This window comes from Entamoeba dispar, genomic scaffold, assembly GCF_000209125.1.
Source record: "Entamoeba dispar SAW760 scf_1105229459703 genomic scaffold, whole genome shotgun sequence".
NCBI classification, from domain to species: Eukaryota; Evosea; order Mastigamoebida; family Endamoebidae; genus Entamoeba; species Entamoeba dispar.
The window spans coordinates 12,589-34,629 of NW_001853825.1; the positions used below are offsets into that span (position 1 = coordinate 12,589).

The window sequence follows — 22,041 nt, forward strand, 5'->3', positions numbered from 1 at the left end:
ATAGGTTTGTGTTATTATTTTGAGATGTGTTTTGTAATTGACCATTTACATTTTCTGGTTTTTTGTCAATACTAAAAAAGTTTGAATTTCCAAAATTTGTGTTGTTTGTTTGACTAGTTCCAAGACCAAAATTAGTTGTTGGTCCTTGAATATTTGAAGAAGGTGCCTGTTGAATATTTGGAAGTTCAATCATACCTGGATTAGATTGATTAAAAGAAGGAGTAGTTTTTTCATTTGTTCCAAAATCTCCAAAAACAAATGCAGGTGGTGTGACTTGTTTTTGAGGTTCTAAACCAGGTTCATTTTGGACTTTCAAATTAGGTGTTTGCATTACTGTTGTATTGGAACCTTTTGCAGAATTTTCTGTTGAAACAATTGAACTGTTTGTTGTTTGTGTGTTTGTTGCTGATTTGTTGTTATTAACACCAAAACTAAATAAAGAACTTCCTAGTGGTTGGTTATTTGTTGCAGTAGATGAATTGAATGCAGCAAATGGATCAACACTTGTTTTATCATTTGAAGTATTAAGTGAAAAATCTGTAGTGGCAAAAGTGTTATTATTAGTTTTTGATTGTTCAGAACTTTTTGTTGTTGTAGTAGTTTTTGATTGGTTAGTATTTAGAGTTGGAGCAGTTGTAGAATTATCTGATTTATTATTATCTGAATTTACTGTAGTTGGTTTTGATTGATCATTACTTGTATTTATTAGTTTGTCGAAAGTTGGTGCTGGTGTAGTTGATGTAATAGTTTTTGATTGGTCAGTTAATGAAGTACTATTAATTAATGTATCTTTTTGTTTATCAGTTGAAATACCAAATGAGAACCCATTAAGAGAAAATGGATTAGATAATGGGGTCTCTATATTTGTATTTGATTCTTTTGGTTTTTCTGTTGAAGATTCTTGAGTTAAATTAGATTTAGGTTTTTCATTTAATAAACCAAATGAAGTCCCACCAAGAGAAAATGGGCTGTTCGTTAATTTGTCAGGGTTTGTAGTTGCTGGTTGTGTAGATAAATTTGTTGTACTTTTTTCAGTAGGTGTTTTAAATGATAATTCTTGAATAGAAAACATATTACTTCCTGATTTATCTGTAGTACTAGGTGTTGTTTCAGAAAGGTTATTTTGTGTTGTTTTTTGTTGATCATTATTTTTATTGATTGAGACATTGGTATTAGGGTTTTGTTTATCATCTGATATATTAAATGAAAAATTAGTATTTGAAAACATATTAGTATTTGTCTGTTCAACAGTTGTACTTGTAGTTTTATCTGTGTTTGTAGTTAATGTAGTTGTAGTTTGCTTTTCTGTATTTGTTTCTGTACTTTTTGGTTTATCACTTAATGAAGTCTTACCAGTAAATGTATCTTTTTGCTTCTCTGTTGAGTTACTAAATGAAAATCCATTGAGAGAGAAGGGTGGTGGTGCATCTAATGGTTTTTCTGTTAAACCAGAAAAATTAACTTCTGGTTTTTTTTCCTCTGGGAGGGTTGTACCTATTGGCTGAGTAGTACTCTTTTTAGTATCACTAGCAGTGTCACCAAAGAGTGAAAATGAAGGACTTGGTTTTATATCAAAAGAAGAGCTTTTGGGTTCTTCTGTAGTATTAGACTGTTTATCTATCTTAAAACCAAGATCCAATTGGTTTGCTTGGTCTGTTTTCTTTTGAGATAAACTAGAATCTAATGGTAAAGTAAATGAAAGAGAAGAGTTTTTAGTATTAGAATCTAAATGATGAAGTTGTTCTTTGACAGTTTTGTTTGAATCATTGATATCAAAGGATAAAAGATTATCACCTTTCTCATTAACAGATCTTAAAGAATTATTTAAATCTACTACTTTCTTTTGTGGAGAAGAAACTTTAAAGGTTCTCTTAAGAGGTTTTTTAAATTTTTTTCTTTCTTCATTTTGTTCCTCATCTTTTTTTGTTTTATCTTTCTTTCCTAATGGAACTAATTCTTCTTCCTCAGAAGAAGAACTTAGTAATAATGAACTAATACTTGCTTTAAGAACTTTTTCGTCATTTGTATTTGAATTGAGGTGATTAAATCCTTTAACACTGTCCTTGTTCATTAAACGTTCTTTCCTATCATTTAAACATTGAACAATATCTTCAAAATTTATTTCACGTAACTTAGCAATTGTTTGTCTAATTCTTGCAGAGTCAGTATCAGGTTTACGTTCAACAACCTTCTTTGTTGTTTTATCTTCTGTTTTTGTAGAAACCTCTTCTACTTTTCGTTTAGTAACTTCTTTTGGTCGTTCAAATTGTTCTTCTGGTTTTTCTCTTAAGAGAGTTCCTGCGTCTTGTCTTTTCAATGTACTGTCACTGTTTTGAGTCTGTACAACAGGTTGTTCAGCATATTGTTCTTTTAATTTTTCCAACCGACGATCAAAAGCGATACCAAATAACAATGATGTTTCTTGTTTGGGGATGCTAGAAATTCCTTGTGATAACGAAGATGAAAGTGGAAGAGTTGCCGTGCGATGAATTCCTTGGGTTGGTCTTGAGTTAGGACAAAAATAACCGGCAATATTCTGAACGAAGTCACTAAAATAATTAGTAGTACTAAGATCTTGCCTCTTCATTTGAATTACTCAGTTTAAAATTTTTTTATTTTTTTATTTTTTTTAAGGGTTTATGAAAAAGGTTTAATCAAAAAAATGAGAATTATATAATAATCATATGAATTCATTGCTCCTTTGCTTATTATTTTGTCTTTTTTGAATATTCATTCATTCTGCTTTTATACAAACTCTTTCAGTTACAAAAGAAATAACTTGTTTCATTATTGAACTTCATTTTTTTATTAAATCTTTAAATACAAAAAGTGCTTTTCTAAAGTTTAATTACTCATAATGTTTAATCAAAAAACATCCGAACGACTAAAGAAATTAATTCATTAAATTAATGAATCAAATTATTTAATAGGTACATTACTTTAACATTATCACAATTAAATAAAATAGAATTAATGTAGTAAAATAATACAGTTTTATTAAAATGAAGAGCTTATTAATTTTCTATATAATTTAAATTGAGATATTATCAATTGAGATGATTAAAAGAATTAGAAATATAATTTGGACAATAGTAGAGTTAATAGAAAGTGTATAGTTAATGTTCTAAAGCATCTTTAATGTCAGATGTATATTGGTCATAGGCATGATTAACATGTTCATTAAATTTTTTATTATTTGAATTAATATAATCTTTTTGGAATGATTTTTCTTTTCGTTCTCTATGAAACTTTTGAGCTTCTTTTTTGCCTCGAGCAAGTTGTTTTTGTAAACAATCAATTCTTTCAGGAGAAACATATCCACTTTGTATCTTTTGACGAAGCTCATCATTTTGTTTATATTGTTGATAACTTTTTTGAGTATCTTTTTGATTTAGCCAATGAATCTTTTTTTCATAAGCAGAATAGGCTTGTTTAGCTAAATCCCTATTTTGGTCTTTGATATCTTTTTTATGTTTAAAAGTATTTGCAGGAACATCCATCCATGAGTCAGAACTTTCTTTCATTGGGAGTTTAGGTTTTTTATGGTCGACTTTTTGGTTGTCCATTTCATGTTTATAATCAATCTCAATCATTTCATCAAGGCTTTTTAATTTTGATGACATTTGAATTATGTTATTAATTTTGTTATTAAAAGTTTTTAAAATGAGTGAAAAAACCCTTATTATTTTTCATAAAAGAGAGAGTAACAAAAGAGAAAAGAAATAAGGAAGAATAAAAACAGAGAAAAAATAAGGAAGAAAGAAGAAAAAAAGAATGGAAAAAAAATTAGGGTTAAATATATCTCAACTAAAATCACAAGAAAGTAGTGAATGTCATCAGTTGAGCTAAGAAAAACTTTTCAAGAAACACCAGTTGAAATTACATCAACTGGATTTGATTTTTATTCAGCTGATGAAATACGACATATGAGTGTAAAAGAAATTACAAAAGGAACATCATTTGATTTATTAGGAAATCAAGAATTAGAAGGACTGTATGATCCAGCACTTGGAGTTTTTGGGAAAAATACTATATGTCCAACATGTGGACTTACTGAAGAAGGATGTCCAGGACATTTTGGACATTTTGAACTTGAAGAACCATTATATCAACCGTTATTATTACCAGAATTAGTAAAATTATTAAGATCTATTTGTATGAAATGTCATTCATTAAAAGCATCAAAACAAGTAATACTTGGAGCAGCAATTGAACTTGAACGATTATCAAAAAATGATATTGAAGGAGCGATGGATATTCATGGATTAGTTAAAGAAGCACAATATATACAAAGGAAAGCAAATGCATCAAGAGGAAAATTAAAAAGAGAACAAGTTGAAGATGAAGAGAATTTAACAGTTGAACGAGAAGTAGATAAAGAATTAGAAAGAATATTTAAAAAAGAATGTGGAAAAGGAATTAAGAAAGATATAAGTTTTATTCATACAGATACACATTGTAAAGCAGTTAAAAATGAACTTATTGCACATATGGTAGCATTAAAAGATAAACCATGTCCATATTGTAAAACAGTATCACCAAAAATAGTATTAAATGATTCAAAAACAGGATTTGTATTTTATGGAGAAAATACAGATGCAGCTAAAAATCGAAGTGAACATAAATATGAAACAACGCCATCATATATAATGAATATTCTTAAAGAAGCATGGGAACATAATGATATACAAAATGAAGTATTAAGTAGAATGTATTATAGTCAAATGAGAGGAGGAGAAAAGTTAGATATTATTATACCAAGTTATCATATATTTTTTGTAGAAGTTCTTCCAATTCCACCAAGTAGATTTAGACAATTAAATAAATTTGGAGAATTAATTAGTGATCATCCACAGAGTATTTATTATAGAACAATTATTGAATCAAGTAATACATTAAAAGTAAGAAGAGAAGGAACAAGAATAGATTATTCAGAAAGATTTTTAATAGATCAAATGCAAAAAGCATATAATTTATTAATTCTTACAGGAAATGCAGAAGAAGGAATATCAATGAAAAGTATTTTAGAACATAAAAAAGGATTATTTAGAAATAATATGATGGGAAAAAGAGTTAATTATGCAGCACGTACAGTTATTTCACCAGATCCATTTCTTCCAACAAATACAATTGGAATGCCACTTCCATTTGCTATGAGATTAACAATTGCAGTACCAGTAAATGAAAGAAATTATGAAGAAATGAAACAAGCAGTTATTAATGGACCACAAGTATGGCCAGGAGCATTATATATTGAAAATGAATGGGGACATAAAATTGTATTATTAGATGATAGTAATCCATATAATAAAACAAAAAGACAAGGAGAAGCAGAAAGATTACTTGTTATTGATCCAAAAGCACCAAGAAGTTTTAAAACAGTATTTAGACATGTTATTGATAATGATATGGTATTATCAAATAGACAACCAACATTACATAAACCAGGAATTATGGGACATTATGTTAAAGTATTAAAAATTGAAAAAACAATTCGTATGCATTATGCTAATTGTAATACATTTAATGCAGATTTTGATGGAGATGAAATGAATTTACATCTTCCACAAAGTATGGAAGCAAGAAGTGAAGTAATGAATATTGCATTATCAGATGAGCAATATGTTGTTCCAAAGAATGGACAACCATTAAGAGGACTTATTCAAGATCATGTTATTTCATCATTTATGTTAACAAAAAGAGATACATTCTTTAATAAAGAAGAATATTGTCAAATTATTTATACAGCATTATATGGAATATATGAACAATATTCTATTAGAATTCCAAAACCAGCTATTCTTAAACCAATACCAAAATGGACAGGAAAACAAGTTATAACAGGAATTTTAATGCATATTAGTACAAATCATTGTACAATTAATTTTGAAGGAAAATGTAAAATATCAACAAATGAAATTAATAGAGGAGGATATCAAACAAAAAAAGAAATAGAAATGATGAAACAAAAAGATGAATTTACAGAGAAATGGAATGGTGCTAATGATAGTTTATGTATTATTAAAGAATCACAAATGTTAACAGGAACATTAGATAAAAATCAAATTGGAGCAACAAATCAAAGTTTAATTCATGCAATTTATGAATTATATAATGGTAAAGTTGCAGGAATGTGTCTTACATTATTATCAAGATTATTAACAACATATTTACAAAGAATTGGACATACATGTTCATTAGATGATTGTATGTTAAAACCAGAATTTGATAATAAAAGAACAGAAATGTTAAATAAAACAAATGAATTAGCACGTATTGCTACAGCAAAACATTTTAAATTAGAAGGACATTCTAAATATGATATTGATCTTGCACTTGCTAATGCTAGAAGAAGACCACAACTTTCTAAAGAACTTGATGATTCAGTTAAAAATGAAGTTAATGAATGTACATCAAATGTAATTAAAGAATGTATTCCATATGGACAATTAAGAGCATTTCCATGGAATAGTCTTGCATTAATGACAACAACAGGAGCAAAAGGATCAAAAGTTAATCATTCACAAATTACATGTTTACTTGGACAACAAGAATTAGAAGGAAGAAGAGTACCAGTTATGGCAACAGGTAAAACATTACCATCATTTCCACGATATGATACATCAGCAAGAGCAGGAGGATTTATTGCATCAAGATTCCTTACAGGAGTTCCACCACAAGAATTCTTTTTCCATTGTATGGCAGGAAGAGAAGGATTAATTGATACAGCAGTTAAAACAGCAAGTTCAGGATATCTTCAAAGATGTGTAATTAAAATGTTAGAATCATTACATGTAGAATATGATTATTCAGTAAGAGAATCAGATGGATCAATTATAGAATTTATGTATGGAGATGATGGAATTGATGTAATGAAAAGTGGATTTCTTAATAATATTGATTTTTGGGCAAATAATTATGATGCATTAGTTTCAAAATATGAAACAAAAACTATTCTTTCAAAATTTAAAAAAGGATTTTCAAGAGCATGTAAATTACAAAAAAAATGTTTAAGACATCCAGAACAATATGAACCAGTTCAAAGTATTTATTCACCAAGTAATAATCTTGCAGCTGTAAGTGAAAAATATTATAAATTAATTAATGATTATATTAAAGAAGATAAAAGAGGAGAATTTAAAAGTGGTAAACTTGATCCAGAAACATTTAAAGTTATGATGATGTTAAAATATAATAAATCATTAATTAATCCTGGAGAACCTGTTGGTGTTTTAGCAGGTCAATCTATTGGAGAACCATCAACACAAATGACATTAAATACATTCCATTTAGCAGGAAGAGGAGATGTTAATGTTACATTAGGTATGCCTCGTATTAAAGAGTTAGTAATGTTTGCTAAAAAAGAAATTGCTACACCATCAATGATTCTTTATTTAAAAGAACCAAATCAAAAAAATACTGAAAAATTAGCTAAATTATTAACTAAAGTTACATTAGCAAATATTATTGAAGGAATTAAATGTTTAGATTCTATTATTGTTCACGAAGGACAAAGAAAAAGACAATATACTATTGATCTTACACTTATTGATAAATATGAAGAAATTGTTGATTTTAATACTTCAGATATTACTAAAAAAGTTAATTCTGTTTTAATGAATGAAATTACAAAAAGACAACAAAATAAAGTTGGTATTGATATTGATTATAAAGGTGTTAGTGGAGAAGAAGCTGAAGAAAAAGTTAAAGAAGAAGATGAAGATGTTCAAGAAAAAATTAATAAAGGTAAAGTTATTGAAGAAGAAGTATTTGAAGAAGAGAAAAATGAAATGAGTGAAGAAGAAGAAGTAGAAAAAGAAGAAAAGAATTCATCATCATCTGAAGAAGAAGAAGAAAAAGAAGAAAAGAATTTATCAGAAGAAAAAGAAGAGAAAAAAGGAAAATCAAAAATTATAGAAAAAGAAGAAAAAGTAAAAAAACAACATCTTATTGTGAGTGTATTACTTAATGTTAATGATAAAGTATCAATGGTATCTGTTGTAGAAAAAGTGATTGAAAAGATTGTTTTATATGAATGTCCAAATATTGTTAGAGGTATTCCTTTAAGTAAAAAGAAAGAAGGACGTACTATATATTATGTTATGACTGAAGGAGTTAATTTTAGAGCTGTTCTTCAATTTGGTAATTTAGTTGATGTTGATTCAGTTGAAACAAATGATGTTTATGCTGTCTTAAATATGTATGGTGTTGAAGCTGCACGTACTGTTCTTATTCATGAAATTGATTCTGTATTTAAGGCATATGGTATTGATGTTGATCCAAGACATTTGAATCTTGTTGCAGATTATATGACTTATGAAGGAGAATATAAATCATTGAATAGATCTGGTATGGATCATAATCCATCTCCATTCACTAAAATCACATTTGAAACATCACTTGGATTCTTAGCTAAAACATGTGTTTCAGGTCAAAAAGATAATTTAAAAAGTCCATCAGGATCAGTTGTAATGGGTAAAAATATGGTATTTGGAACAGGTGCATTTGATATTTACACTGAATTAACTGATGAATAAAGAAGAATTGATTGATTTTTTTTGAAAATAAAAAATATTTATTTTATATTTAAATTATTAAATAAAATATAAATAAAAATAATTTCATTTAAAAATATTAAATTATTTTAATGTTAAATGTAAACGAAATAATAATTATAAACAATTTGCATACAAATATAAAAAGACAATAAACAAATTTACTTTGTTCATTGTCCTTCAATAATTGGTTCAAGATCCATCGTTGTATCAGAACAATTGACTGAAGAACATGCATAAAATGGAGATATTTTACTATAATCATTATCTTCAATACTATCTTCATTATAAGTAAAATGAAATGAATCAATTGATTGAAGATAATCATCAATAACATAATTCATTTGATTAATAGTTTCTACTGCTTCTTTAAAATATTTAGGTGTTTCACAAATTCTTTCTTTAACAATTTCAAAATCTTCTTGTTGTTCTTCTAATAATGAAAACAATGAATTTGAGTCTGTTATAATTAATGGTTTTGAAAATAATGGTTTATTCATTAATTGTCTTTTTAGTATTTCAAGTTCCTTTGTATTTACTTGTGAATATTACCAGGGGTTGTATTATTTGAATAGGGGTCAGACTTCAATTTAAAAAATACTCCTTATTTTGGTTGTTTATTTTTAAGTTCTAGTTCATTTTCTTCCATAGTTATTTTTTGGTATCTTTTTTTTTTGTTTTTTTCCTGTTATGTTAAAATATAAGTTGGTTGTTACACAATTTTTAATGACACCATTGTTTTTTTGATATTTTTTCTTTAGAAAATTATATATAATAGTTCTTGTAACATTTTCTTTTCTTGAATCGATGAAATCTGAATATTCTTCTGAATTATTCATTCATTTTCTCTTCTTTTTAAGTTGGTTATTATTTCAAATACTTTCTTCAATAACATTTAACTATTTAACCAAGAAATCGTTAAAAAATATTATACTCATTTAAAATACTTCCTTTTTAATTTTTAATAAAGAAAATGTTCATTCTTTAATACATTCTTTCTGTTCCATTAAAATTTAATTTCGATAAATAACTTTGAAAGACCTCTCTTTTAATCAAGAACAAAATTAAGAATAAGTATGTACAACAATGTTTATTTGTATTGTTATTTTATTCAATAAGTTTGTATGAAATTAATCCTGATAAAACAATCTCTTGAATTAAAAAGAAAATTTGGTCATAGTTAATTTGGTTATTCTTAATTAAATTGTCAAGTCAATGTATTATTATTTGTGAAATGATACACTGTATTTCTTTTTTCGTTCTTTATGACATCCTAAAAACTGTCATTGTATTTTTATTAGAGGGTAGTTTTATTATTTTAATCTTAAACATTTGTCGAACATTAAAATCATGTGTTTTATTTTTTTAATTGAACTTGATATTTTTGGATTAATTTTTAACTGGTATTTGGTATTTTAACCTTATCTATCAACTAAGTACTACAACTACTTCCTTGTCAAGAAAAACTAAAAAAGAATGTCCTCTGTGACTAAAAGTAATTTTTCAATTTACGATGTTTCTTTAAAACCTCGGTTGTCGGTTCAATAGAATTACTTATAGCAACAATTTATTTTATGAAATTACATGAATGAAAACAATTTAAAATAGGTGTGTTTCTCACAACTTACATTAACTGTCTTTATTTATCAAGTCAACGTTCTGAGTGTGTGTATCAAGAACATTGAGAAGGTTATATGGTTTAAGAAGATGTTTCAATTAATTTATTCATTTTAATGGTTGAATGACAAAAGACTTGTTGTATTATTAAATAGGTTACATAGAGAAGTACATTAAATATATTAAAACAATTATAAATTAGATTGTTTGAAATTAATGAAGAAAAATAATACTTTATCAATACGTTTCTGAGACAACGAGAAGTTATTTAGTCTATTAAAAATTCAATAGTTTCATGGCACATTTATAACAATAAGACAGTACTATAGTATTGTAGTTCAAATTGTATAAAAATAACATATTTAACTCATAAAAGTATAAATTATTGTTTAAGTATAAATAAAAGTTAAATACTGTTTACTAAATACAATGAAAGAAATTTGTATTATAATGCAATACAATGAGCAGTACATTTCATAATAGAAATAATTAGAAACAATAATTATTAAAGAGAGAAATATGTAGATTATTGAATAAAAGTATTGTTTAAAAGTTTCTGGTATTAATTACAAACTAAAAGAAGAATGAGAACTTATTAAACAAAAGAATAAAAAAAGAATAGACGTTGTGAACTGTTATTTGAGTAATGATGATAAGAAATAATAAAAATTATAAAACACTTCCACTTCATAAATGATGAACTATATATTTTTAATATCTTTTTGTTCAATTATTCTTTGCTCATTCTCTTTAATAATTTGAAACTAGAAAGTTCATGTTTATACCAGTCTTTTTAATTTTAGAATAGAAGTTATTTAACCAACCAATACTATCATTTGTTTTATTATAGAATTTGATTGACACTTTTATTTAAAGAACAAAAAGAATGGTTAATTCAATGTCATAGAATTGATTCTTATTATTTGGTAATGGTCAACAACATATTTTCAGAGTTATGATTTACTTGGTTTAACAATGCACTATTCGGGAAACGTTCAAATACAAGTTTCTTAATTTCAAAGAAGTTAAATTCTAATCCAAAATATTTAATGAGCACTTACACCTTTATTTGATTTCTGTTAAAAATAAACAATAATCCATCTATTAGCACTGAAAATTATGTAAACAACAATAAAATGAGAGGTTGTATTTGTGTAACATAATAAACAGATGACACCTTTAATTAACTTAAATAGCAAAGTACTAGTTTAGCTATTCCTTACATTTTAATAAGAAGTAAAATGATAAAAACAATTCAATGATTATTAATTCAATATTTTTAATAAAGACCTAATTAGAACCTTATAGAAAAATAAGTGATTAATACTATTCATTGGTATAAGGATGTTCATCGATAGAATAAATCATTTCAAAAAGGAAATAGTTATAAAAGGAAGATTTGTTTAAGTTTCACACTAACAGTTGGAAAGATTAACTCAAATAAAGACAAGAAGATGAGCACCATAGGGATGTTAGGTGGCATTGTATTTATCTAAAAAGATATCAGTAATACCTTTCGATATTGAGTTGAATATTTTTCTGATCTCTTTTTCTAATTTATTTTCAATCTTTTATTTATAGAAACATTAACATTTAATTAACATTTACATTTTTTAATTCAACTCGTTTGTATTAATAGTGTTTCACTATTAGGAAAATAATAAGGACAATTTATGCGAATTAATTGAATATTACTTGGAACTGACATACTGATTATTTAAAAATTGTACTATTAAATTTAAGAACTTTAGAAGGTAATTTGATTAATGAGAGGTTGTTCTATTTTTATGTTTTAATTAAAAACAATTACACATATCAGCTCCAGTGATTATTAATATTTTTAAAATTTGAATAATATTTAATAATAGTTAAACGTTTTGGATTAAAGAATTAAATTAACACATCATCTTGTTAATAAAATCTATGGCATGATATTTTGTAACATTCTGAATTTATTTCATTATAAAAGAATATGATTTTTAATATGATACGTGAATCCTAAATTTACAAATAAAAAATTTGAAGTTTATTTGAATAATTATTTCTTAGTCTGTGTTTTGGTAATTTTACATTTTATTGTAATTTTTATGAATGGTTTTGTTTATTCCACTTACTTTTTATTGATACTACCATTTTTTTTTTGATTATATTTTTGTTAATCTTCGTTTGTTGGGTGTTATTATTATTATTTGAAGGTGTCTCTAGGAGAGAGGCATTAAAGATAAAAGGAAGGGAAAGTGGAGATAGATATAATAATAAAGAGAAGAGAAAAGGAGATAATGTTTTAAAGAAACAAATAAAGGAAGTGTGGAGATGAAATAAAGAAGAACAATGCATTAATAAATAAGAGAAGTCACAGAGAGAAAGAAGAGTATAAAAGGAATAAACAGAAGAGAGATTAAAAAGAAATTGAAAAAATAACACAAAACATTTAGAAGATAAGAAAGTGGGAAGAGAATCAAAAAAGTTAATTAGATAAAGAAGATTCAGATGGAGAAGAAGTATCAGGAATCGAATTTATAACAACAGGAGAAAGAAGATGACGATTAGAAGCAACTCTATCACTCATCACTTCAAATTGGATTGGAGTAGCTCTATTAGATGTATCAGCAAGATTAATTTCTAAATCAGGATTTAAATCAGTTTGAAGAGGTGATTTAGTTGATGATAAAGCAGAAGTACACATGACAATCTTTTTCTTAGCAACTCTCTTTAGTTCATCAGCACAACCTGATTGTTGGACAAGATGATTAAAGATAGTATTTTCGTTATCAATTAAATGAGAAGGAGAATCATTTTCTACTAATTTCCCTTTATCAAATACAAACACTTTATTAGCATCCATAATACTTTGTAATCGATGTGCAATAGTAATTACTGTACATTCATTGAAGTTCTTTCTAACCATTTCTTGAATTGTTTTATCAGTTTGAATATCAATATTGGCAGTAGCTTCATCCATAATCAAAATTTTTGACTTTTTCAATAAGGCTCTTGCTAAACATATAATTTGACGCTGTCCAAGAGAAAAGTTATCACCATTTTCCAATACAACATCATCAAGTTCATTTACACTATTTACTAACTTAAGAACACGTTTCATTTCTTCATCTGAAGCTTGTTTTGTTGGGTCAAGATTTTCTCTTACTGTACCACTAAACATAGTAGCTTCTTGAGGTAAAATACACATTCTATTTCTCAACGTATGTAATGGTACTCTAGTAATATCAATTCCATCAACAAGAATTCTTCCACCTGCTGGTTCTTCAATTCTAAATAACCCAGCCATTAATGTTGATTTACCACTTCCAGTTCTACCAACAACACCAATTTTTTCCTTATCTTCTATTAATGCATTTATTCCATTGAGAACTAATGGCAATCCTCTTCTATATCTAAATTTATAATCTTCAAATTTGATTTCTCCTTTTGAAGGCCATTCATTTGGAGGTTGTTCATAATTCTCTTTCACACTTTCTGATTCTTCATTTCTTAATTTATTTATTAATAAAACTCTTTCTGTTGATTGCATTATAGTTTCGATTTCAATTAAACTCATTGCAAAATTAGTAATAGCAGTTGGAATATTAGTGATATTTGTTAAAGCAGTACCTGCTGTAGAAGCGTCCATTGAAGCTTTTAATTTTGTTATAACAATTACAATAACAGTGATAATAGAAATGGCAGCACCAATCCAATCCATTCTTTGAAGGTACCAATATTTTGCCATCTTACAGGTATAGAGAGCCATAGCATTATTCTTAATTTTATCAATTAACTTATTTTTGAATTCGTTTTGACCATTAGAGATTCTTATTGTTGATAGTCCCAGTAAAGTTTGGTCAAAATGAACGAAGATAGGAGATCTTGAAACTCCTTCAAGTCTCTGCATTTCAATGACTGGTTTTACTGTGAAAATATAAAATGCTATAAAGACTGCAGCTATCACAAGAGCAAAAATAACTAAATAGATGCTAGCTTTAGTAATTGTAATGACTGTAATGACAATAGTTGATATATTAGATAATAAGGGTTCAATATAATAAGGTAAACTAAAATCAATCTGATGGAAATCTCTTGAGAAGTAATTAAGAACTCTTCCCATTGGAGTAACATCGAAGAATCCTAGTTTTGCTTTTAATAATTTATGAATTAAATTCTTATGGAGATTTCTTGATACATTTACACAGAAGAAAATTATAAACAATTCTGTTGCATAAACACCTAAGAAATCAGCAATAAATGTATAACAGAACTTATTAAATTCTTCTCTGTTTCCTTGTGGTAATCCAAGTTTTGGTCTGATAGATCTTCCCCATGTAGTTAAGAATATATTATAATAGAACAGTGCTGTAATTCTTGCAGCTAAAAGTATTAAAACCATACTAAAAAGAATAACAGAACCTGCTTTTATATATTCCCAATATACTTTAAATGAAACTTTTCCAATTTCTCTTACCTCTTCTCTTATTTTTGTGTTACAACCATCTCCAGAAAGAACTTCACCATTTTCTTCATTATTCTCACTCTTTTTTGATGAAAGAGTTTTAATAAATTGAGATGCTTCAAGATTACTATTCTTTAACTCTTCTAAACTTCCATTAAATGCAAGTTTATTACCATCAATTACAAGAATTCTATCTGCTTTCTCAATGAAGTATGTTTGATTAGTTACTATAACTCTAGTTTTTCCTTCAAGACTCTTCTTAATTGCATTTTCAAATATATAAGTTCCAACATGGAAATCAACAGCAGATAAAGGATCATCCAGAAGCATTATATCATGTGCATTATATAATGAACGAGCTAATGCAATTCTTTGTCTCTGACCTCCAGATAAATTAGATCCTTTTTCAGCAACAACATATTGATCTCCTCCAACTAAATTATCAATATCAGAAGTTAAACAAGCATCTTTTATTGCTTGTTTATATTTTTCTTTATTATAAGGAGCTAAGAAACATATATTTTCTCTTACAGTTGTATTCATTAACCAAGCAGATTGAGATGAATAAGTAATTTTACCATTAAGATAAGATTCTCCTTTTTTCTTTTCTAATTCATTTAAAAGTGATAATAAAAATGATGATTTTCCACTTCCAACACTTCCTAAAACACATACAAGTTCTCCTTTTTTAATTTTAAGTTCATCACAAGCAAATGCAGTTTCTCCATCAGGGAAAATATAATTAACATCAGTCATTTCTATTGCATTTTCTGATTCTTTATTAACAACTTGAATTGGTTGTAATTCTGGTTTTAGTAAGAATCTCTTAATTCTTCCTAGAGACACAATGATTGTTGTAGAACATGTAGCCATTAACCCAACAGTCCTAACAGGAATTCTAATTGAATTGAAAAGTGCAATTGTTGTAATCACACGAGCTAATTGCATTTCAGATGATGATAATACCATAGTAACAAATAATGCAATAGACATAGATGATCCAATTTCAATTGTTAAAGTAAAAAAAGAACATCTAAAGAATCCAACAAGAAAAACAAATAATAATTCCCAAAGTCTTTTCTTTCCAATTCTATTTTCTATAGTCTTTTCCCAATTATTATATTTAATGAACTTAATATTATGAAGAATCTCTCCCATAAAAGATACTCTTTTATCCTTCATATATACAAATTTACTGAAAAATTTACCATTTAAAAATCCAAATCCAATATTTAGTAGTAAGAATACAATAAAAACAATTAGTGGAACATAGACCCATTTACCCATATTAATATAAATTAAAACAAATAGAACAATAAACATTACTGGAGATGCTAAACCAAAAAACACCATCTCTACATTCCCTATAAATACTGGTGCATCATTTGCCATTAAATTAACAAATCTTCCAGGCTCTTCTATTCCTGAAGCATTTAATTTTAATGCCTTATCATAAATAAGACCAATAAGACCATTTCTTATTCGAACTGCCAAAACAAAAAGCCATTTTTTACCAAATTCTTGAGTAAAACAAGAGATTAATTGAAAGATAATTGTTAAAAGAATAAATAATAATCCAATTTTGAGAGTCCCTTGTGGATTATTAATCCATTTAATAACATATTGAAGCATAAGTGGAAATGCAAGTGCAATCAATTCATAAGTAACTATAGTAATATAACACAATAAAAACATTTTCCATTCTAATTTAAATATAACTAAAAATAAACTAGGATGTTTAGAATGAGATTCTTTTTCCCATTTTTCTTTCATATTTTCTTCATATTTTTCATATTCAAGTGTTTTTGGTAAAGAAGATAAATCAGGTATTCTTAAATTTCCTTTTCTTCCCTTTAATAATTGATGCATAGTTTGTCTAAAAAATAATGTCCTAAAGAATTTAATAATAGAATTTGGGGTTTTATCGTATTTAATCACATCATCAGTTTCAAAAAGACCATCATCATGGGAACTAGTATCTTGTTCTTCTAACTCAATTTCATTAGCATTAAATGTGACATTTTTCTCAGACATAACGAATAAGTGATACTCTTAGATTAAAACCCTTATATACTAATATCTACTTTCAAAAAAAATTCTCAGAAAAAGATAAATCTATTCAAACCTAACCAACTGCACTCAAAAACTACTACTAAAAATAAGAACCTATCTTCTTCTTGATATAAAACTCCATTTCTTTTTCTTTACCCTTTAAAATTTTATTCTATGACTTATTTTCTAAATTTCTTAAGACCTTTTTAGTAAATATCTTATTTTTTAATAACTATTTTTGAACAATTAAATTCTAATTAATTCTATTTTGTACCTGAAGTGTAAAAAAGATCAATAATGTAAACAATAGGAATTTTCAACAAAATTTGAATTCTTCCCCATAACTTTTTCAATAAAATGAAAATCAGTTCTGATCTCATATTCACTTTTTGAACAAAGAAATACTTTTATTATTTCATAAAATAACTGCAACAATAATTAAACGTATTTTTTAATTCATTTTTTCAAAAAAAAATTATTTTCTTTCTTTGAAAAATCATTTAAACTACTTTAAAGAAACTTTCTTTACCAATAATTTTTTGAATAAAAAAACAAAGTAAATAAAAATAAAGCTATCACGTAAAGAATTTCCGAGCTATTATTAACAAGTATCCCCAAAACATTGTTTAATTCCCTCAGTATCAATACACTGAATTAAATTATCTATTCCATAATTAAAATAAAAGAAAATGAGTAAAGTATTATAATATTTTCTTTTTCCAAGAAAATAGAAAGAACTAATTTTTAGCTTTAAAATAAAAGAGAGAAAAAAAATAATTATATTTTTAAAGTTTTATAATAAAACAATACACAAACAATCTAATAAAAATAAAAAAGGAAACTATAATTCTAACAAAAACACAAATAAAACAATGAAACAAGTAAAACAAAAGGTTTTTTGTCACTTTTTAGTGAAATGTAATAGTAATAAATTTTGTGTTATTTATTAAAGTCCTTTTTAGATGGCTGGTCTAAAAAACTATTTCTCAAATAGAGGAATTTATTGAAAATAAATAAAAAAGGTCAATTAATGGATATATCCGCTATTGAATTTTTTTCATATTGAGAAGTGACTACTTCAGCTTCTTTAACACGTTCTTTTTCTTGTCTTAGAGCTAAATTTGTTGAAAATAATATCAAAATGATTAAAAAAAAATGATTTATTTTGTTCTGATTTTATAGTTAAAAACAAAAAATAAAACCAGAAATTTCTTTTGACTTGGAAAAGTTAAAAACGAAATTGTTAAATACGATTTTGTTGATTGCATTAAATTAACAATGCTTTAATGTAACCAGGGGTATCCGGATCTCCAACATGTAAACAGGTATATCTTATTGTATCAAGTAAAGAATTAATTGCTTCTGAGTAATCAGCATTATCAGCAAAATTTTTCAATTGCATAATGCAATCTTTAACCTAAACAATAAATCCCCTCTTGTCGAGCAATAATAATTAAACTTGAAAAATGAAACAAACTTTAATAGGTGATTTTTTATGGAAAGAACCTAATTCAGAGATATTATCATTTAAGATGATACAACCAGTCATAACTCTTAGACAGAATAGGTTAGTTTCGTTATTATCAAAGATTCCTTTTTGAACCATGTCATTACATACATTTGCAAACAATATTAAAATTTCACTAAAAGAAGGGTTAATTGCACCATTTTGAACACCTTTAATGATTGTCACTAAATGTGCCATCATTGGTGATGGATTAGCGATAAACATAGAAATTCTATTTGCAACTTCATCAGGAATTTTTAATTCATCTTCTCTTTTAAATTGTTTCATTCTTGGAAAACTTCTTCTATAATAACTAAAGTCATTTTGAATACCAGGGTTAGTAACTTTTTTATTATCAAAAGCTAATACAAAATCAAGAATGACACCAAGTTGTTTGCATAATGCTTGTTTATCTGTTAATGTAGCTTTAGCGTCATCACAAGATAATTCAGTAACTAACTTTGGAAATTCTGTTTCTATAAAAATGAGTATTAACCGCTTAATCTTTATTTTGAAATCAAAGCTCTTCTCCTTATTACTTTGATATTTGTAACTTCTTACTCACTCATGTTCAATAAATAAAAATTAAAGAACAACAAACCTAACAAAACAGCAAATTGATAGAACTCATTAATAATATCAGCTTGAGAAGAAATTACTTTCCATGCTTCTTCTTCTGGTTGACTCATACCACTTAAATTATCAGATCCTGTTCTTGCAGAAATTGCTTTTCGAATTAAATCATCTTGTCCATGATAATTTGTGACTTTATTTAAAACATCATCTTTTCTTCTCAACATAATATCAATATCATTCCAAATTTTTAGCTCAGCTTCTGATGGGCTAACGTCTATTCTGTTATTATTTTTTAATTTCTTTATTAGCTTCAAAATTAATTAAAACTTTTTTCTTCCAGAGCCATTTAAATAATTAAGTTGTGAAGAAAACGAACTTTCAAAATCAATTGTAATTTGTTCACCTGTTGCACCACCTCGAAAAAGTGCTAAAATCTGTCCCATAGCCTTTACTGATTTTTAAGTTCAAAGATTTTTGATTTTAGAAAAATATCTGTTTTTAGATTTTTTTATTTTCTTTTTTTCCTTTTATTTAAATTATTTAAAAATAATTTTTCAACGGTAGAAGACATCATTTATCATATCATATTATTTACTTTATCTCTCTGATATTACAATTATTTCTTGTTAAAAAAAATGTGTACAGTAACAAACACAAATACCAAAGGAGTGTTTGGTATGACCAAATCAATACAATAAATAACTTGACCCATCAAAAACTGAATTAATAATGTATAAAATAATAGTGTTATATTTGACAAATAAAAAAAATTCTTTGAGTGTTATTGAACATTATGTCGTTTCATAGCATTTACAAACCCCGTTAGAAAACGATGGCTACTTCTACAAACTAAGTGGTAGACTAATAAAAATACTATTAAGGTCATATTCCGATATCTTTTATGTTTGATGCTGGAAAGTTTGATTAAAAAATTTATGAAAATGGTTATATAAATCAAAAAAAAAATAAATAAATAACAAAAAAGTAGTGAGTTTGTTGGATTAATTGTTGTTATAGTTAATTTTGTTGGTAACAATAATTCTATCTATCTTCATCTCTCAATATAAATAAATGGTAAACCTATGTTGCACTAAAACTCTGTTACTAAGAATAAATTATTATAAGAATATTTATCGATTTAATCTACAATTTCATTTACTATGACAAAGTGGAAGAAAGAAAATAGGGAATAAAGTTTGTAAATATATTTTCATTTTAACGTTTAATTTTCATTGAGTGAAAAAGGTTATAATTATTTAAATTACAAGGAACAAGTATTGTTTTTCTAAATTAAAATAGGAATATAATAAAGAAGAATTTTAAAAATGACATACAGAAGAATAAGTTAAAGAATAATAACACAAATTATCAAATTATAGACATTGTTTATATTTCTGATATGTTAGTATTTTATTTATAAAGATTAAATTTATGATATTTGTTATGTATTAATGAGTTGAAATAATTAAAGTTAGTTAATCGAATATTGATTTTTGATAAAACGAGAGAATACCTGATAATTGAAGACAATATTAAATAAGTAAATGTTATATGAAAGAAGTTATATTATTTAATAATTCATAATAATATTTTTCACTAGAATGTTAATTAAAATATACAATATTAAATCATTTATAAATTCTTATTTTACTTCTTCTTAACCATATATTTTTATTGTTATTGAATAATTATTCAAATGTATTGATTTTGTTTAAATGACAAGCTACCTAGTTTCTCTATTTTATTAAAAAAAAAAGATTAAAAAAGATGTAATTTAATCAAAGTCTATTTCTTTCAATAATGCTAAACAAAAATGTAACAATTCAATTGAGTATTTCAATAATTAAACTATTTAAATTTAATAAATACAAATGGTACTGCTTTTTTTGTAATATTTCTTCTTGATTTTTGACAAACAAGGTTCTTTTTTGTTATCTTCAATTTTTTTTTCGATCATTAGATATTAGATTATTTCACTTCTTTATTCATTTTTGAATAGAAACTTAGAATGACTATCATTAACTTATGTTTTTATTTTAATTATGTTTTATAGATAATAATATTAGATGATTCTAACTACAGAAAGAGTATGTTTTCTAATAAATGAATTCTAAAATCATTTCTTTTTTATTAACTTCTTCTTCTGATAAAATCCATTATATTATGATATCTTGTTGAGTATTTCAAATCTTAAACAATTTATAAAATATTTTTGTTAGTTTCGTAAATTTAAGAACAGGAGGTGATAAAATAATACAAAAGACTGAAAGCTTTTTCACTCAAAATTGTTTTTTTTTACAACACAATCAAATGCTGTTTTTAACGTTTGTGATGAATCACTTTTTGTGATGTGATATAATAAAAATAACATAAATTCTATTTTATAAAAGAAGATAAACACTATTTCATTATAATAGAAATTAACTTGCTTGATCTGTCAATACCAATACTTCAATTATTCTCCTAAATAAATATTTATACATATATTGTTTTTATTTCATTTCACTAATTCCCATGAACAAATAATAATAAAATCTAATATTCATTAATATTATTTACTACTACATATAATGAATTTAACATTTTATTTGATTAAAGAAAAATAATTCTGTAATTTCTTTAGTAGAGGAAAGAAAGAATTACAGATGATAAAACAAGATAATGCTTAGAATTTCTATTCCAAAATAGCATAATCTCAAACTAAAAAATAACAACAAAATCAATAATAGTCAGTTAGAGAAAAAAAAGCTCATTTAAATTACTATTGTTAATGAATGTTTTATGGAAATTTATTTATTATGTTGTTAGATAAATCTTTCATGTTCAACAGAAAAAAAGATTCAAAAAAGAACTATAAAAAATAATTTAATGATTTGTGTAGTACTTCTAGTCTATTTAAGTTATGGAGAGGTCATCAATGGTACTCCTGAAACATTCACTCAGTTGACTAAAAACATGACATTTGTTAAATTTTATGCACCGTGGTGTAGTCATTGTATTGCATTACAACCAGTGTTTGAGGAATTAGCTAATGAGTATAAAAGTAAGATGAATTTTATTGAAATAAATTGTGTAAAATATGAAGAGTTTTGTCTAGATAAAGGGATTAGAAGTTTTCCAGAATTGAGAATGTACCAAAATGGGATGAAAATTTCAGAGTATGAAGGTCCACGTGATCTGACCAATTTAGGAAGATTTATTCGTGGAGAAAAAATTGGAAAACCAGAGAGTCGTGTTTTAGAATTAACAGCAAGTAATTTCAATACAATTGTTGATGAGAAACGAAA

General features: G+C 25.9%; 7 protein-coding genes across 7 annotated transcripts in view, besides 26 other annotated features; 2 read left to right on the top strand and 5 right to left on the bottom strand.

Moving 5' to 3' along the window:
• EDI_337350 (DNA-directed RNA polymerase III subunit RPC2, putative) overlaps positions 1-23 on the top strand; it is a gene marked incomplete at both ends in the record, with an annotated part of 3,348 nt that extends 3,325 nt beyond the window's left edge. The window contains one exon of the mRNA XM_001733285.1: positions 1-23. This exon is cut by the window's left edge and continues 3,325 nt beyond it. Within this exon, the coding sequence (XP_001733337.1) occupies positions 1-23 (23 nt within the window).
• Positions 24-45: 22 nt separating this feature from the next.
• On the bottom strand, positions 46-2,587 carry EDI_337460 (uncharacterized protein; the record flags this gene model as incomplete). Its single annotated transcript, XM_001736294.1, has 2 exons — positions 46-71; positions 115-2,587. 2 exons carry the CDS (start codon positions 2,585-2,587, stop codon positions 46-48), a joined length of 2,499 nt encoding a protein of 832 aa, XP_001736346.1.
• Positions 1,889-1,943: a microsatellite.
• Positions 2,588-2,600: 13 nt separating the features above from the next.
• Positions 2,601-2,633: a sequence feature (AT_rich).
• Positions 2,634-3,116: 483 nt separating this feature from the next.
• Positions 3,117-3,623, bottom strand: EDI_337470 (pre-mRNA-splicing factor SYF2, putative; the record flags this gene model as incomplete). The annotated part of the gene is made up of 1 exon (XM_001736295.1): positions 3,117-3,623. One exon carries the CDS (start codon positions 3,621-3,623, stop codon positions 3,117-3,119), a length of 507 nt encoding a protein of 168 aa, XP_001736347.1.
• Positions 3,180-3,211: a sequence feature (AT_rich).
• Positions 3,624-3,708: 85 nt separating the features above from the next.
• Positions 3,709-3,786: a microsatellite.
• Positions 3,787-3,830: 44 nt separating this feature from the next.
• Positions 3,831-8,537, top strand: EDI_337480 (DNA-directed RNA polymerase I subunit RPA1, putative; the record flags this gene model as incomplete). Its single annotated transcript, XM_001736296.1, has 1 exon — positions 3,831-8,537. The coding sequence occupies one exon, from the start codon at positions 3,831-3,833 to the stop codon at positions 8,535-8,537; it is 4,707 nt and encodes a 1,568-aa protein (XP_001736348.1).
• Positions 7,084-7,118: a sequence feature (AT_rich).
• Positions 7,683-7,790: a microsatellite.
• Positions 7,797-7,828: a microsatellite.
• Positions 7,842-7,904: a microsatellite.
• Positions 8,538-8,551: 14 nt separating the features above from the next.
• Positions 8,552-8,586: a sequence feature (AT_rich).
• Positions 8,587-8,675: a microsatellite.
• Positions 8,676-8,725: 50 nt separating this feature from the next.
• Positions 8,726-9,055, bottom strand: EDI_337490 (uncharacterized protein; the record flags this gene model as incomplete). The annotated part of the gene is made up of 1 exon (XM_001736297.1): positions 8,726-9,055. One exon carries the CDS (start codon positions 9,053-9,055, stop codon positions 8,726-8,728), a length of 330 nt encoding a protein of 109 aa, XP_001736349.1.
• Positions 9,056-10,344: 1,289 nt separating this feature from the next.
• Positions 10,345-10,373: a sequence feature (AT_rich).
• A 1,626-nt stretch (positions 10,374-11,999) lies between these two features.
• Positions 12,000-12,039: a sequence feature (AT_rich).
• A 158-nt stretch (positions 12,040-12,197) lies between these two features.
• Positions 12,198-12,329: a microsatellite.
• A 310-nt stretch (positions 12,330-12,639) lies between these two features.
• EDI_337500 (multidrug resistance-associated protein, putative) lies at positions 12,640-16,653 on the bottom strand (the record flags this gene model as incomplete). Its single annotated transcript, XM_001736298.1, has 1 exon — positions 12,640-16,653. One exon carries the CDS (start codon positions 16,651-16,653, stop codon positions 12,640-12,642), a length of 4,014 nt encoding a protein of 1,337 aa, XP_001736350.1.
• Positions 13,665-13,685: a sequence feature (AT_rich).
• A 463-nt stretch (positions 16,654-17,116) lies between the features above and the next one.
• Positions 17,117-17,153: a sequence feature (AT_rich).
• Positions 17,154-17,437: 284 nt separating this feature from the next.
• Positions 17,438-17,471: a sequence feature (AT_rich).
• Positions 17,472-17,563: a microsatellite.
• Positions 17,564-17,682: 119 nt separating this feature from the next.
• Positions 17,683-17,776: a repeat region.
• A 162-nt stretch (positions 17,777-17,938) lies between these two features.
• Positions 17,939-19,197, bottom strand: EDI_337510 (uncharacterized protein; the record flags this gene model as incomplete). The annotated part of the gene is made up of 4 exons (XM_001736299.1): positions 17,939-18,088; positions 18,149-18,654; positions 18,780-19,028; positions 19,131-19,197. The coding sequence occupies 4 exons, from the start codon at positions 19,195-19,197 to the stop codon at positions 17,939-17,941; spliced, it is 972 nt and encodes a 323-aa protein (XP_001736351.1).
• Positions 19,198-19,256: 59 nt separating this feature from the next.
• Positions 19,257-19,309: a sequence feature (AT_rich).
• Positions 19,310-19,677: 368 nt separating this feature from the next.
• Positions 19,678-19,731: a sequence feature (AT_rich).
• A 584-nt stretch (positions 19,732-20,315) lies between these two features.
• Positions 20,316-20,404: a sequence feature (AT_rich).
• An 87-nt stretch (positions 20,405-20,491) lies between these two features.
• Positions 20,492-20,520: a sequence feature (AT_rich).
• A 72-nt stretch (positions 20,521-20,592) lies between these two features.
• Positions 20,593-20,622: a sequence feature (AT_rich).
• A 160-nt stretch (positions 20,623-20,782) lies between these two features.
• Positions 20,783-20,819: a sequence feature (AT_rich).
• Positions 20,820-21,107: 288 nt separating this feature from the next.
• Positions 21,108-21,143: a sequence feature (AT_rich).
• Positions 21,144-21,274: 131 nt separating this feature from the next.
• Positions 21,275-21,362: a sequence feature (AT_rich).
• Positions 21,363-22,041: the final 679 nt, after the last annotated feature.